We start from the raw sequence: 16,427 nt of genomic DNA, 5'->3' as shown, positions 1-16,427 counted from the left end.
CCCGACGGAGGGTCACGGCCGCCTGTCTGGCTGTGCATCCGGGGCCGGACGCAAGCCTCCTTCCGGAAGGTAAGGCTGTGTCACCCCAGCTGTGAGCAATCCCATCCCGGGGGCTCCTTGCAACAGGAGACCTGGATCTGCTCACCCAGCACAGCGGACAGGTCGCAGAGACGTGGCGACAAGTCCTCATACAGGGTTCCAGCCCGGCAGGGGAGGGCGCAGGTGTGAGCAGGTCACTTCACTCCCTTAATCCCTTGTCTCCCACATCTCTCTGTCTGTGTCGGTCTCTCTCATGCACACACACACTCACACCCAACTTTCAGCCACGCCCATGGCTAATCAGAGCTAGTATCCGTCCTCCAGACGGAAGAGCTTTTTACTGCTAATGCCTTGTCCGTTGACGGAAGTCAACGCAGCTGGAGAAGGACACGGGGCACGCAAGCTGGAGCTCCGACCCCACCTCATCCCACCCCCGTCTTAATGCCACTTCTAAAGCGAGGCATACACAGCACATGACAGAGAGCAGGTGCCATCGACAGAATAACGGACGCCTTCTCCTCAAAGGCGTCAACATCCCAATCCCCAGACCATGTGAGGACGTTAATGTACATGGCAAAGGGGAAATTGAGTTTCCAGGTGCTAATTACAGATGCTAAGTACTTGACTTGAAATAAGGAGATGATCCTTGGTGATGTACATGGGTCCTTCCAAGTGTTAAGAGAGAGCTTGGGGAGAAAGAACCAGAGACATGGCCTCATGAGAAGGATCTGACCCAACTGCTGTCCTAGAAGATGGGTGAAGGCATCCTAAGTCATAGAGGGCCGGCAGCATCTAGAAGATTCAAGGAAAGACTCTCCCTTGGAGCCTCCAAAAGGGAACACAGCCCTCCTAACCCTTCTTATTAACCCATCAACACCCACCTTCATGCTCCTAACCTGCAGAGTCGTGGGGCTTTAAAAATGCGTGTTGTTTTAAGCCACTAAGTGAGGGGTGATGTGTTAGAGCAGCCGTAGGAGACCAAGATGGGGAGAAAGTCCATGAGAGAGATCATAGCAGGAGAACAAGGAAAGGTGACCTCGCAGTGGGCTCCCTCGGGGACCCTGCCCTGCACCCTGATTCCCTAACTCAGGAGCTAGCACAGGTTCAGGACTGGGGTGGGAGGGGAAGATGCTCAGCAGCCTCAAGACACGCACACCCAGTAAAGTTCAGGTCTACGAAACGGAATAAACTCCAAATCTAAGCAAATAACACCACCACCCGTCCCTGAAATGATGAGCCTGCATGATGCCTGGGAACTGATGGTCATGATGCTGATGGTGATGGTGATGGCGATGGTGATGGTGATGGTGATGGTGAGGACGATGAGGGCGATGCCGGCTGTGGCGAGACATGCTTACTTCCTGGTTGATGCACAAAGGACAGCAGACACAAGTGCTCAAGGCTGACGCTCTCCACTCTCCCCAAAGGCCGGAATAAAACACAACACACACCTGCCAAGCGCTATGGAGAAGCACATCCCGGTGAAGGACCACCTCCACCACTGGGGGCGTCTCAGCCTTTCGCTGACCCCTCCTCAAGGACTGTGTGGGGAAATGCAGGGTTGTGGAGCCAGGACCACACGCACCTTGGAACTATGCCTCATTTAGTGAACCCGGAGACCAGAGCAGGGCTTCTGTCCCAATCACTCAAGCCAGGAACCTGAGCCCCAACCCCATGCACCATGTTGGTTCTTAAATGCTCAGAGCCCTGTCCCCCTGGAAGGATAAGAAAGGCGGGTCATGAAACAGGGGTGAGACATAGGGACAGAAAAAAGATCAGAGGACACTTGCCTTGTTTAGTGACTTCTAAATGGGTGTTGGGTTTTGGTTTGGGGTCACAGGAAAGTGTTAGAAGTGGGCGGTGATGATGGTCGCACAACAGTATGAGTTACTTAATGCTACTCAATTGGTTACAATGGTGAATTCTACGTGGTTATCAGTACAATGAAAATATTCTGGGGCAGCCTGGGTGGCTTAGCGGTTTTAGAGCTGCCTTCAGCCCAGCGCGGGATCCTGGAGACCCGGGATTGAGTCTCACATCGGGCTCCCTGCATGGAGCCGGCTTCTCCCTCTGCCTATGTCTCTGCCTCTCTCTCTCTGTCTCTCATGAATAAATAAATAAAATCTTAAAAAAATATTCTTTAAAAAAATCAAATAGCATTAGAGAGTTGGTGGGGCTGTCCCACCACCCAGAATGGTCACCGGAGGAGACTTCCCAAGACACAGAGGGACCAGGATGCACATACACTACGTCACACAGACATCACAGCAGATGGGATGGAGGGTCGCCCTTCTCGGTGGAGCATGAAGGCGATAGATCCACGTGGTGCACCAGGAAAGCCGCCGGCACATGCGGCATCCCAGAACCAGGAGCTGCACTCACCATGGCTCCCATGTGCAGGGGCTATGCCTTTTCGAGGGATAAAGAATACCCCCCTCCCACGCACAGTTTGGTGAAAGGTGCTACTTGAGTGAACGAAGAACCTTGAGAGCAGTCGCACTCTGCTGGGCACCACTTAAATGCGAGTCCTGACACCTGCAGGTGACGGTTACAAATGAGCGGAGAGAAAGAAAGGGTGGTTGGTGGGTGGTGATGCACAGGAGGAAGGCAGGTGGAGGTGTTGCCAGGATGAGCAGAGGTGGTCCTTACACTAGTACCATAGTCTTCTGTCCTTGGTCATAAAAGGATCCTGCTTTCGGCCCTCCAAGCTGGTCAGCCAAATACACCTGGGGTGACCCTACTGGGTCTTAGCACTACTGGGTCTTGGCAGCTCCCAGGGCACGGAGGTAGCATCCATGCATTCAAAGTCTCACAGGTGTAACGGGCTGAACTGCGTCCCTCCCTCACAGAAAATAACGTTGACGTCCCGATCTCCAGGACCTCCAGACTGTATCTGGAGATGGATTCCTTAAGGTAAAGTGGTGAAGGTAAAACGAGGTCACTGGGGTGTGGCCTGATCCCACAGGACCGGTGTCCTCCCACGGAGAGGAGATTAAGACCCAGTCATGCACAGAGGGAAGACCGTGGGACGACACAGGGAGAAGATGGTGTCTCCACACCAAGCAGAGAGGCGTCAGGAGGAACCAGCCCTGGCCACGCCTGGATCTTGAACTTCCAGCCTCCAGGAGTGGGAGACAATAAATGTCTACTGTTGAAGCCGCCTCATCTCTGGTACTTTGTTTCTCCGAGCAAACCCACAGAACAGGCTACACCCAGTGTAGCCTCATCCATTCCATGACATACTGGTCATAAAAAAGAATGAAGTCCTGACACATACTTACCCTACGGATGAAACTCAAAACATCATCCTGGACGAAGAAACCAGTTGAAAAAAAGGCCCTGTACTGTAGGATCCCACTTATAGGAAATGTCCAGAAGGGGCAAATCCATAGAGACAGAGTATAGATGGGTGGTTGCTAATGGCAAAGGGAAAGGGGAGCAGCGGGTGATTGCTTAACGGGTCCAGGGCATTCTTTGGGGGCTGATGCAAGTGTTGGATAGAAGGGATGGTCGCATATGGTGGATGTGCTAAATGCCCCTGAACGGTTCACCGTAAAACAAATTTTACGGGGGCACCTGGGTGGCTCAGCGGTTGAGCTTCTGCCTTCAGCTCAAGCCATGACTTTGGGGTCCTGGGATGGAGTCCCACATCGGGGTCCCCGCAGGGGAGCCCGCTTCTCCCTCTGCCTGTGTCTCTGCCTCTCTCTCTCTGTGTGTCTCACGAATAAATAAATAAAAATCTTTTTTTAAAAAATCAAATAATGATTTTATATTACGTGAATTTCAATGAAAAAGTGTCACGGGCGTCAGAAGTGATGGTGACGGTAGAAAGAATGCCAAAGATAGTAGATAAGCAGTAGGATGTGGGTGGGGGTGTTGAAGGGAAGGTGCTGATGAAGGGTGTGGTGGTGGTGGTGGTGGTGAGCTGGGGTTGGTGAGCCAGATGGGAGGAACCGGAAGGATGTGGAACAGGGAGTAGTGATGAAGGTGGTGACGAGGATCATGATGATGGGATTCGTGACTATGGCCATGGTGGTCATGGCGGCCATGATGATGATGCCGGTGCTGGTGATAAAGACGGTAGAAAGTGGTAAGACACGGGCAAGTGCTGAACAGAAGGCCGTGACAAAGGTGGTGATGACGACGATGATGATGGGGTTGGCGATGGTGGTGATGGTGGTCACGGTCATCACGGTGACGGTGGTGATAATGATGATGGTGACCGTGATGACGATGATGGTTAAGATGGTCAAGATGGTAGAGGAGGTCAAGTGTGAGCAAGTGAGAGGGCGAGGCATTGATAAAGCTGATGGTGTGATCTTCTCTCCCAAACGTGACCCCATCCAGAGCCTTCCTTGTGCCGCCCAATGGTAGAGTCAGCGTCCCGTTGATGCAACCCGCAAACCTTGGGGTCGCCCATGACTGTTGTCTAAGTCTCTGTTATAGACGCAACGTGTGTGTGTGTCCCCTCAACACTCAAGCCTTGAAGGCCCACATCCCAGTGACTGTCTATGGACATGACCCTCTCAGGACGTAATAAAGGTGAAATGAGGTCATGGGGGAGGCGCCCTCATCTAACAGACCACTTACAAGTGTCCTCGCAAGAAGAGGCACCAGGGAACGCACCATCTGTCCTCCGTACGCTTGCACCCAGCTGAGGACACACCACAGGCCCTGCAGGGCAGCTCTTGCGCCTTCGTTTCTCCGCTTGCTCCGCCCCACGCCAGCCACGGCGACCTTCCCAGAGCTTCCAGAACAGGTCCAGTGGGCTCCGAGGTTGCCGTGTGGCTCACGTTCCACAGCAGCAGCAGCACCGGAACCTTATGAGGCATCCAGAGTCTCCGCACCACCACCCTCTCCAGGTAGGAGAGTCGGAACGTCTCCAGGGTGGGGGCTGGCCGTGCGTGTTCCCACCAGCCCTCTAGGGGATGCTGAGGCTGCTCAGGGTTGACAACCAGCCACTCTGCCCAGGGTGTCCCCACGGCTCGCCCTCTCCTCATCAACCTTGGGCCCTATCAGCGTGCCCCTACACGCCCTCTGCTCCGACCCCCACCAGGCTGCTCCATTCTCCCCCAGACTTCCGACGGCCTTGGAACCAACCAGCAACTGGACATGTCGCACGCGGTACCCACCGTCCCATAAGGGGACGTCAACTGGAGAAGCAGAGCCCCCGTGCGCAGTACCCTAGAGCGTCCCGCGGCCAGAGAGCAACGTGGCGGGCAGTGGTTGCTCAGCGATGTGCAGCGTGAGCAGGGACAACCGCCGACCGACTGCCCGGGGCCCAGGGGTCTCCCAACGTGGGCGACTTAACGGCTTTCCGGGGGCCAAATGGGGACACGCCAAGCGGCCTGCATACAGGAGAGGAAAGAACAGATGGAGGCATGACACACATACACACGACGTCCCCGGGGCCCCGTGCTCCTGGGGGAAGGCAGGACACCTGCCCAAAGACGTGCAGCTGCAGAACAGCCCCACAGACGTGTCTGCCCCACATGGGGCGCCTCATTCCAGGGCAAGAGGCGGGAGCACCGTGGGGGAGGAGGAGGACACAAGGCAGTGGAGGGCCGGGCCGCCCACAGGGTGCACACAGCGCGGACACGGATGGCAGCAGACGCCCGACAGCGTGGCCAGCTCCCCCGTGGGTGGGCATCCTTGCAAAATCAGGGACACGCCTCTACTGTGCCTGGCACCCGGGTGGCTCCGTGCATTAGGCGTCTGCCTCTGGCTCAGGTCATGACCCCAGGGTCTGCAATCGAGCCCCATGCGGGCTCTCCCGCTCCCTCTACCCGTCGCTCCCCCTGCTTGTGCTCCCTCTTGCTCTCCCTCCCTGTCAACTAAAGACGTTCAGAAAGGAAGAATGAACACCACACATCAATGCTCAAAGGGTTAAAAGAAGAAAAAAAGAACCGAAAAGGCGAGTCTTCAAATGGCGTGGAGGGTTGTGACACCGTGGTCGCTTGAAGAACCTCGGGGGAAATACAAAGGGAACCAGCCCCACGGTGTCACTCCCAGAGCAAAGGTGGTTTTCAGGGAATTGGTAACACATTAATCTCTCCGAGAGAACACGGTGGTTAGAAGCGTCGTCGGCGCCCCCAGCCACCAACGCTGCTGGCACGCAGGACACGTCTGTGGCACACGTCGCCCCTGCCCGTTTCCTCAAGGACAAAAGCGGCCTCCCAGGTTGTCCCCAGCCGTGGAGGAACTGCCCCAGGACGCAGACTGGGGAGCACCCTCACGGCACACTGTCCTCACCCGCGTGGGTGACCCAAGGGAGGGCAAGGCGGGTGGCTCTGGGCAGACACGGGGACAAAGGAGGAGTTCCGGAGCGGGACGTCACACCCGCACATGCCCCTGGACTGGATGTCTACACCCACACCCCACCCCACCCCCTGGGTTTCATATGATGAAGCATCTGCTCCTGTATAACGGGGTTGACATTTGCACGTGGGGCTCTGGGATGTCAGTAGGATGAGGTCATGAGAATGGGCTGCCCTGCGATGAAATGGGTCCCTGTGTGACCCCGGCATGTCCTACGTCCCTGCCCGCCTCAGAAGCACACAGCAGGACGGCGGCCCCCTACCAACCAGGGAGAGCGCTCATCAGAACCCATCCCTGCTGGCGTCCTGACCCCACACCCTGGACCCCAGAGCTGTGAAACTCTTGTGTACGAGCCACCCCGTCCGTGGCGCTGTGTCACGGCAGCCCAACGTCGAGCCTGATTCAACATGGCGGCCCTTGGTCCATCCTGGATTTGCCAAAGAGAGCGCCAAGGTGACGCAGACCCGGGGTGCAGGCCTCGCCCGGCTGCTCCCTGTGCAGGAAGCGGATGGGTGCGAGGGAGCAGAAGCACAGGCAGCAGAAGAGCAAGTTGGGGCTGTGTCCCATCCTCGAGCGGGAGGCCACGGATGCCCGTGAACCCTTGGCCCTCCTGGGTTAACCCCAGCTGCGTGCTCTCTGTAGGATCAGGTCGCCCGCAGTAGGGCTGCCACCCCGTGGGGGCTTCAAACGATGCCCTCCCGCTTCTGGAGACCAGATGTCCGAGATGCAGGTGGGCTGGTCCCACCGGACGTAGGTTGAGGCAGAGACTCGCTCCCTCCGGAGGCTCCAGGGAGGGTCCCTCCTGCCTCTTCCGGCGTCCGGGGCTGCAGGCATCCCTGAGCTGGTGTCCACGTCCCTCCCACCTCTGCCTCCATCCTCACCCCTGTCCTTGGGTTGAAGCTCATCCTATGCAATGGACTTGACCTCAACCCTTAACTAATTGCCTCTCCAAAGAGTCTATTTCCAAATCGGGTCCCATCTGCAGTTCTGAGAGGGAGGACATGAGTTGGGGTGGGAGGGACTCTACCCCCAGGACACTGGCGGACGTGTGCATGTGCTGGCTCATCACAGGCTCCTGCCTCTTGCCTATTTTTTATTCCCGCTTTGCCCCCATCTGGTCTTCCCCATGCCCTTTTTTCTCCAACCCCTTGAGCAAGGAAATGTGGGCTCTGCATCTCCTCATTTTTCCCTTCCCATTGGACCCTCACGCCCTTGGAGATGGCCAGAGAGAAGGAAGCAGCCCTCGTGGGGATGCAGCACACAGAACCGGTAACCCCGTGAAGACACGAAGCACATTCCGGGTCACCGGGGGCTGCGGATGGGGGATGCGGGGTGACCGCTCGTGGGGACGGGGCCTCCTCTGGGCCACGACGAGGACGTTTTGGAAGTCGATGGAGGCGGTGGTCGCACAACTTTCTGAAGGAACGACTTGCAGCTGGAGGGCCTCACTGAAAAGCCGTTTGCTTCCTTGGACATGAATTTTCTAAAAAATGAACAATGTGCAGGACGTCTGCACTCGGGAATACGCTTTTTTCCCCCCAAATTCCATCTGATTTCTGAAGCTCCTGGAAGGCCGTCGAACAGAAACCACTGCTCCCGTGCGTTTGCAGGTTCCGAGCCCGTGAAGGGCGGACCGGATCGAAGGGTGATCTCAAGTTCCTGTGCATTGGGAAGGAACCACTTGCTTCCATTGCTTATGTCTACACGGCGCAGAGGGCCGCTCATTTATGGGCACAGCCCGAGGACAGTGAGTCCGATTCCACTCCTTCTGGAGGCGGGTATTTGAGGATAAATAAGAGCCCAGGTCAGATGGAGTGAAATCGGGCCGATTTGGGGGGATGAGGACCTCAGCAGAAAATCCCGTAGGTACGGAGGAAACTGCAAATACTAAGTATTTCAGAAGGAACCGTCTATATGACCAGTTACTGGTTAAGAAAGGGCTCCTCGATCCTGAGGAAATATGACCGCGTGACGCACGACGGTCGATACCTGACTGGTGTCAAGCATAGGCCACTAGCCTGAGCGGACGGACGTCGTTCTGTCCTCGATGAGGGGGCGTCCGCCGCCAGATCAATGCACACGGTGACGCTGCACAGCAGGGCGCCCAGGCACACACGCACAAGCTCCAAGCACGGGGTGGCCCAAATCGGGGAGCAATGGACGCGGCCTGTGTGGCGTCAGGAGGACGACTGTGCAGACGGGGGAGCAGGTCACCACGGAGGCACGCGAGGCATGGATTCCGGGATCCCTAACGCACCCATAATGATTTCAGAACATATTATTAGGACCTTTAACAGCGTCTTGTCGGTCATTAGCAGACGGACCCAAGCGCCGCCCCAGGAACCCGAAACGCAGAGAAGCGGGTTGCGAACCAGCTCCTGCGGCTCCCAGCCCACGGCTCCCGAGCCAGGAAATGATCCTTAACCAAGACGCGCCACCCCGAAGTCGCTTCCCTGCTCTGAGAGGGGCCTTCACCTGTCGTCGCAGCCAGGCCGGCCGGGATTCCTTCCCCATCCACGAACGCCCTGGCACAGGGGGGCCACCGAGACCACCCGACCCCACTCCCCGCCTAGGACCTGGGCCTCCCAGTCCCCGTGGAGTCGCCAGGCACCGTGCAGCCGGGTCAGCAGGCCCGAGCCTGCGTGTGCACCTGCTGCGTCCCACCTGCACAACCGCATCGGCCTCGGGGCGGGCGCCAGCGGGACTCGGCAGTCCTGCCCAGCGTCCAGGCGGAAGTGTGGGGTGAAAGGCACAGGAGCGCACGCATGGGTGACGAACGGACAAGTGTCGCAAGCGCACGCACGCAGGTGAAATGGAAATGCACACGTGTGAGCAGCGTGGTCTTGGAGCCGGCCATGTCCTGCTGCCTCAGATCCTTCAGGAAAAAAGCATCCGGACCCCCGGGAGCAAGGGGGGGGACCCCGTGGGTCAGACACGGGGCAGGAACGGCTCGGGAGACGGATTAGTCTCCCGGGCTAACTGCTTGTGGTAAACTTGGATCAGTATTGAAGAAAAGGCTGGGATAAAATACGGCAGAAAAGGTCACCAGAGGGGTGCCTGGGTGGCTCCGTGGGTGAGCATCTTGGGGTCTCGGGATCGAGTCCTGCATCGGGCTCCCTGCATGGAGCCTGCTTCTCCCTCTGCCTGTGTCTCTGCCTCTCTCTCTCTCTCTCTCTCTGTGTCTCTCATGAATAAATAAATAAAATACTAAAAAAAAAGAAAATATCGTCAGAGCTGCAGAGCCGTGCACACACACACGTGCACGCACATGCACCTGGGTCTATGTCCCTCTCTCTCTCACACACACACACACACACACACCTGCAACCTGCAGGTCCGAGCAGGTGAACCTGCGCGCTCCGGCCCTCCCTTCACACCCTGGAAGCCCACAGGAAGTTCTCTTTACACAAGCAGCATCCTCTTCATCAAGGGAGAGGAATGACACGTGGAAGGAAGGACTTGCCCTTCCCCGCGGGCCCCTCTCAGCTCCCAGGGGCGGCGACATTCTATTTTTAAGGACAAGATGACTGGCTGGCTGGCCTGCCCGTGCCCCCCGGGGCAGCGCCCACGGGGGCCCCACGTGACTGCAGAACCAGAATAGGTGGCGGCGCCTCCCACCTGCCTGCCCCCACCGCTCTGGCCACCTGGCCCCCCGCCCCGGCACCTACGACAATACACCCGACGATACACCCGTGTGTGTGCCCAAGACAAATACAATCGGCGGTGCTGCGTGCCAAGGGACGGCGGGTCCTGCACCAACTTTCCATTGTTCACTGCTGGTGTTTCCACCTCGTCCTGGGGCCACCGCTCGGGCTGGGTTTGTGTCCCACCCTGCCGTCCTGCGGAGCAAAGCCAGCTTTTCAGGGAGCCCCGCGTAGGTGGGGGGGGGGGGTTGTAGGCAGACAGAGGGGGGGTTGTAGGCAGACAGAGACAGGGACACAGCAGGAGGAGGAGGGTGACAGGGAAACAGAAACAGAGAAGCCCACAGAGGCACAGAGGTGCCCCCGCCCCTCGTCTTCCCCAGTGAGGTCTCCTGCAGACCCGCCCCCAGCCAGCTGCACCCCTGCAGGCACACCCCCCTGAAAAAGAGAAGTGTCCCTGTGCACTGGGGGTTGGTTACCGGGCCGCCCGGCTGCGCCTGGGGTCTGAGTATACCCTAGGCCGTGACCGTGAGCCCGGCTTCCTGCTGCCCTGCCCAGCTTCCTCCTTTGCAAAAGAGGGGGCCGGGGGACCGGGAAAGCCCCCTCTCCCCAGGGACAGCCCTGCCCTGCCCTGCCCTTCCGGGCTGTGCAGCGGGTCCCCTTCCCCATGTGTGTTTCTGGCCCCAAAATCCCGTCCGTCCCGAACCGGGTTGGCAACAAAGAGCTGCTGAGAAGCCACCGCAGGTTGTGCCCACATTCGGAACTGAGCGCCCACCTGGGGTGCGGCTTTGGGGGGATTCAGGGTGGAGGGTGCAGGCAGGGGGCAGGGGGGGCCGGACACTACGATCGCAGATGTCCCAGCGTGAGCAGCTTCGAAAGCGGAGGACAAAAGGAAAGCAGTGTGTGATTTTTTTTAAAAAATGCCAACTTTCAGACGCCCGGGAGGAGCAGCCCGCAGGGTGTTGGGAGATGGGTGCTGTATGGGGAACGCTGCCCCCCCGCCCCCGTCCGTGCGCCCCCCCAGGGGACGCCCCGGGACACCTGCCTCGCCAAGCGCGGGGTGAGGTCTGCAGTGTCCGGGAGCGCACGGGGAGGGTGGGCAGGAGGAGCAGGGCAGGTGCCTCTAGGGGCCCCCAGGGCGGGCAGGGCGGGTCCCCAGTACGAGGTGGTCCCCCACCCCCTAGAAGTTGGAGCGCGTCTGGGGCGCACAGAGAGCACAGACAGGGCGGGGGGCGCAGGGCATTTGCACCCCAGGAGACTCCAGGGGCGACGGGCGTTGGGGAGGGTGTCGGGGGCTGGGGAGGGGGGTGAGCGTGCGCGCAGCGGAGTCCCCAAGGTGCGGGGGCGCAGCCCGGCCCTTGGGGGTCCCCCAGAGCGGCCGGGCCCCGCGCGGGCAGGCGGCCCTTTGTCTGCCGCTGCGCCCCTGCGGCCCGCGCCCCGCGCGCCCCACTCACCCACGGTGGCCAGCGTGTCGAAGTCCTGCAGGCGGTAGGCGGGCGGCTCCGGCGAGGGCGCCTCGGGGCTCGGGCAGGGCAAGGGCGCGCCGTCGGGGGCCTCGGCTGCGCGCTCCGGGGGCGCGGGGCCCGGCGCGGCCGCCTTGGCCAGCCCGGGCGCCTCCATGGGGGCGCGCTCCAGCCCGGGGGGCGCGCGGGGCCGGGCTTCCCGGGACGCAGCCTCGGAGGGCGGCGCGGCGGCGGCGGCATCAGCGGCGCCCACCCATGCGCGCCCCCCGCGGCCCGGCGCGACTGTCGGAGCGGCGGGGACAATGGCGGGGCGCGGGGCGGCGCTCGGTGCAGCCGCTGCAGCCGGTGGGAGTCGCCCGCGGCCTCGGGGGGCGGGCCCGGGGGCGCGCTGGGCGGGGGCAGGGGCGGGCGCGGGGGCGCGGCCCGGGCAGGCTGGGGCGTTCATCCCCCGGCCGCCGCCGCTGCGTGCGCGCTGCTGGGGGGCCGGGCGGACGCGGCCGGGGCGGGGCCGTGCGCTCTCCCGCCCGCCGACCCGGGAGTCGCCGGCCCCCCCACACACACCCGCGCGCTCCGCCCCCGGATCCCGGAGGGCGGCGTGGAGGAGGCGGCCGCGCCCCCCCGCGCGCTCCAGGGGCGCCCCGCGGAGGGAGGGGGTCCCCGCCCAGCCAGGCTGGACTCCGCGCTCTCCGCGCCCCCGCCCTGGAGGCCGGGAGGCGGGGCGCGCTGGCCACCAGGAGGGCGTGGCTGCAACTAAAGTAAAGTCCAAAAAAAAAAAGAAAGAAAGAAAGAAAAACATCCAGTGAACCGGGAGCGAAATGCGCACGGGCCCGGCAGCCGGGTGTAGCCAACAAAACCCCGGGCGGGGTCACCTTCCTGGTCTCTGCGGTGCGCGCGCAGGGGGCACGATGATGCCAACATGCCATTTGGGGAGGGGCGCACGGGCACCCCTCCCGCTGGATCCCTGAGGCTTCCCAAACACCCCTGATCCAGGGCGACCCCTCCAGCGTGCTGCGCACCTTGCTCGGAGTCCACGAGTTTCCCCAAACGCTCATGCTTCCAACCAAAGACAAGCAGACGCAGGTTTAAGATGCAGGACCACGGCCCCCTCCCCGAAACGCAGCGCGCGCAGCTCGGTGGGCCACCGTTTTCCGACACACACACCCAGTTTGGATGAGAAACTCAGGACGCCCCAGATGCATTCGAATTCCAGCCACTCCCGCCGTGTAAGCACGCCCCAGCCCGTGTCGGTCGGGTGTACTCACACCAGAGATGACCAATGCGTATCTGACATTGGAATGTAACTGGACGTCCCGAGTGTTATCGGGCCACCCTGTCCCCAGGCATCCGGTGGACATGCAGGCTGCAAAGGGTTGGCCGTTCCCAGCTGCTGGCCCGGGGACCACACTTTGAGCTGCTGGAGGACACATGGCCTCCCACGTCGCCTCCCTCCTCCTTCAGAGGCGGCTCAGGGACTCAGCCCTTGGAGAGGGTGTCCTGCCCCTGAGTCCTGGGGTTGGCGAGGGAGCGGCCTGCCCAGGAGGCTACACCACCTCAAAATCACAGCTGAAGTGTGTGATTGCAGACAGCAGGCGTGTGTGCCTGACTCGACCAACGGGGAGGGGGCCACAGGAACCGGGAAGGGGGCTCTGGGTGCTGTCCTGGGGCCTCTGGGCTGTCAGCTTGGGCCCACGCTCCTGTGCTCACGGTGGGTGGCATGTTCCCGGGCATTAGGCCTGCAGTCTTTGCTTGTTGCCAAATCCTGAGCTGGAATGCAAAAAATGTGTGCCCTGAGCAGGCCCCGTGCTCCGCGCTGGAACAAGGAGGCGCTCTGGCCACCAGGCCCTGTGTGGCCCTGTCCTGCTGAGCCACGTTGGAAGGGGGACGACCCAGGATGGTTCCCCCCACCCCCCCGCCCCGGGGTATGTCCCCGGCTCCCTTACCACCTGATGCGACTAGGTAACTCTCGCTGTTGGTCAAGCCGAGGTCAAGTAGGGACGTGCTTCCCCCTTGCCATTGCACCCAGGCAGAGAAGGGTTACAGAGAAAGTCAGCATTAAACTCCGGGTTGCAGAGCTGACGGGACTGACGCCTTCCTCCCCCACCCCTGAGACTGACCACATACCTACAGGTGTCGCAACCTGGCCGTACAAAGCAGCTTTCATCTGGAAGGATCATAAACATTCCTCAGGAACCACAGCCTATGACTCGGAAGACAGAACTGAAGAGTCCGTGTCAGGCAGGCGTTATAGGGGCATTGCCGCCGTCAGGCCGCGGCATCACGGGTGGCGCGGCGGGCACGATGCACTGAGCTCTGCGATGCGGAAAGAAGAGGGTCTGCGTCGCCCCAGAGGGAACCATGAGGTCAGCACCGTGACCGGTGCAGGTGTCGATGGAAGCAAGAGACACACAAGTTGTGGTCCGAGAAGGTCCGCGGGAATGGATGTGCGTGGTTCAGCTGGAAGGCGAGTGGGTGTACTTGTATATATGCAGGCGTACGAGTGTGTGCGTATGTTGTACGAACAAATACATACACACACACATACGTATGTACAAGCGTATATGCAAATATATATACAAAACATTGTATATCCAAAAATATAACATATATGCTATATATTATATATACAAAATCTATATACACATACATGTATCTATGTGTGTACATGTGAGTGTATAGATGCTGAGTTAAAACTAAAAAGTATACTGTTACCTGTGCAAGCTTTACAATTGATACATATTTTATATAATATATATGTTATATTGTAATATATTCCAGTATATTCTAATACATTTTATTTTATAATTGATACATATTTTATATAATATATGTGTTATATTGTAATATATTCCGGAATATATATTTTAATACATTTTATTTTACAATTGATACATATTTTATATAATATATATGTTATATTGTAATATATTCCAGAATATATATTCTAATACATTTTATTCTGTATATTCTAAAAGACATGTTCACCTGCCTTCACAGACTTTACAACTTACACATAATTAAAGTATTAGATAAATATAGTCTATATTATACTATAACATTCTGTAATATATTCTAACATTTTATTATATATATTTTAATAAGTTTTATTATAAATCCTATTGTATATTCTAAAAGACATGTTCAGCTGCCTTTAGACTTTATAGCTACATATATAATGTGAGATATATATTATATACTATATTGTGACATTCTTTAATACATATCAATATATTTTAATATATTTTTCATGAATTCTAACATATATATTCTAAAAGACATGTTCAACTGCCTTTAGACTACACTTTACAAATATATTAGATATGTATTATATATTATATTCTAACATTCTGTAATATATTCTGATATGTTTTCTTATAAATTTTAATGTATATTCTCAGACATGTTCACCCGCCTTCACAGACTCTACAACTTATGTATAATTAAAATATTAGATAAATATAGTCTATATTATACTATAACATTGTGTCATATATTCTAACATTATATATATTTTAATAAGTTTTATTATAAATCCTAATATATATATTCCTAAAGACATGTTCACCTGCCTTCAAAGACTTTACAACTTACACATAATTAAAATTTTAGATAAACATAGTCTATATTATACTATAACATTTTGTAATATATTCTAACATATATATTTTAATGTTTTATTTTAAATCCTAATATATATATTCTAAAAGACATGTTCAGCTGCCTTTAGACTTTACACCTACATATACAATGTGAGATATATATTATATACTATATTGTAACATTCTTTAATACATATTAATATATTTTAATATATTTTTCATGAATTCTAACATATACATTCTAAAAGACATGTTCAGCTACCTTTAGACTACACTTTACACACATATTGGATACATATTATGTATTACATTCTATAGTATATTCTAATATTTTTTCTTATAAATTTTAATGTATATTCCAAAAGACAGGTTCAGCTGCCTTCAGACTTACAATTCATGTATATAAATATTAGACATCTATATTATATTCTAACATTCTGTAATGCGTATTCTAACATATTTATCAATTCTGACATATAGTTCATGTATATAATATTGGACATCTATATTATATTCTAACACTCTGTAGTGTGTATTCTAATATATTTAAATATAAATTCTGACATATAGATTGTAAAAGAAAAATCCGTGTCAGGCAGGCATTAGAGGGGCATTACCACCTTCAGGCCACGGTGAGCTGCCTTTACAGACATTACAATTTATAAGGATATATTTGCATATGAAAAATGAACATATATATTTTTTTTAAATTTTATTTATTTGAGAGCGAGAGCACATGAGCAGCAGGTGGGCAGAGGCAGAGGGAGAAGCGGGTGCTCCGCAGAGCAGGGCGCCCGATGCGGGGCTGGGTCCCAAGACCCTGGGATCGTGACCTGAGCTGCAGGCAGGTGCTTTGCCAACAGAACCACGCAGGTGCCTCTACCTACCGCGCGGTGAATACTTGCCCCAGTACTGCCTCGCGGGCAGATAAACCCGTTCTTGGGAATGCACGTGGTGGCTTCCCATACATCCATACGTTGGAAGAGGCCTGCCCAGGGCTTCTGGAAACACATCCTTCCAATGATGGACTCGGCCCAGGAGGCCGTGCTTCCTCACTGGATGCCCAAGGACCTGTCCACTTAGGATTTGGTCTCTGGGGGCAGGCGGGACATTCTCTGGGGTGTTCAGCTGCCCGACGAGGGCTTCTGATTTCACGGCTTCCATCTCCCCGGATCCACCTAACACCCTGCCCGCCTGTGCGCTAGGAACCGAACGGGGCGGCGTCCTGTGGTCCATGTATTGTTCCCGGTGCCTCGGATGCGCGGTGCAAGGCCCGTTATCGGGGCTCGGGGGCCTTGCTGCAGAGCCCATGCACGCCGTCTTACCAAGGGCTGCCCCCGAGGCTGAGCAGCGCGCTCCATTCCTGGCTG

At 56.3% G+C, this 16,427-nt stretch overlaps 1 protein-coding gene across 1 annotated transcript in view; it reads right to left on the bottom strand.

The window, feature by feature from the left end:
* Nucleotides 1-11,633, bottom strand: part of PRKX (protein kinase cAMP-dependent X-linked catalytic subunit) — a 74,264-nt gene extending 62,631 nt beyond the window's left edge. Inside the window, exon 1 of the mRNA XM_077889132.1 lies at nt 11,453-11,633. Within this exon, the coding sequence (XP_077745258.1) occupies nt 11,453-11,618 (166 nt within the window). The 5' untranslated portion in view covers nt 11,619-11,633. The remainder of the gene's footprint in view (nt 1-11,452) is intronic.
* Nucleotides 11,634-16,427: the final 4,794 nt, after the last annotated feature.

Source organism: Canis aureus, chromosome X (assembly GCF_053574225.1).
Source record: "Canis aureus isolate CA01 chromosome X, VMU_Caureus_v.1.0, whole genome shotgun sequence".
Taxonomy (NCBI): domain Eukaryota; kingdom Metazoa; phylum Chordata; class Mammalia; order Carnivora; family Canidae; genus Canis; species Canis aureus.
Note: the sequence above shows the minus strand (reverse complement) of the source record. Positions and strands in the feature narration are given on the sequence as shown.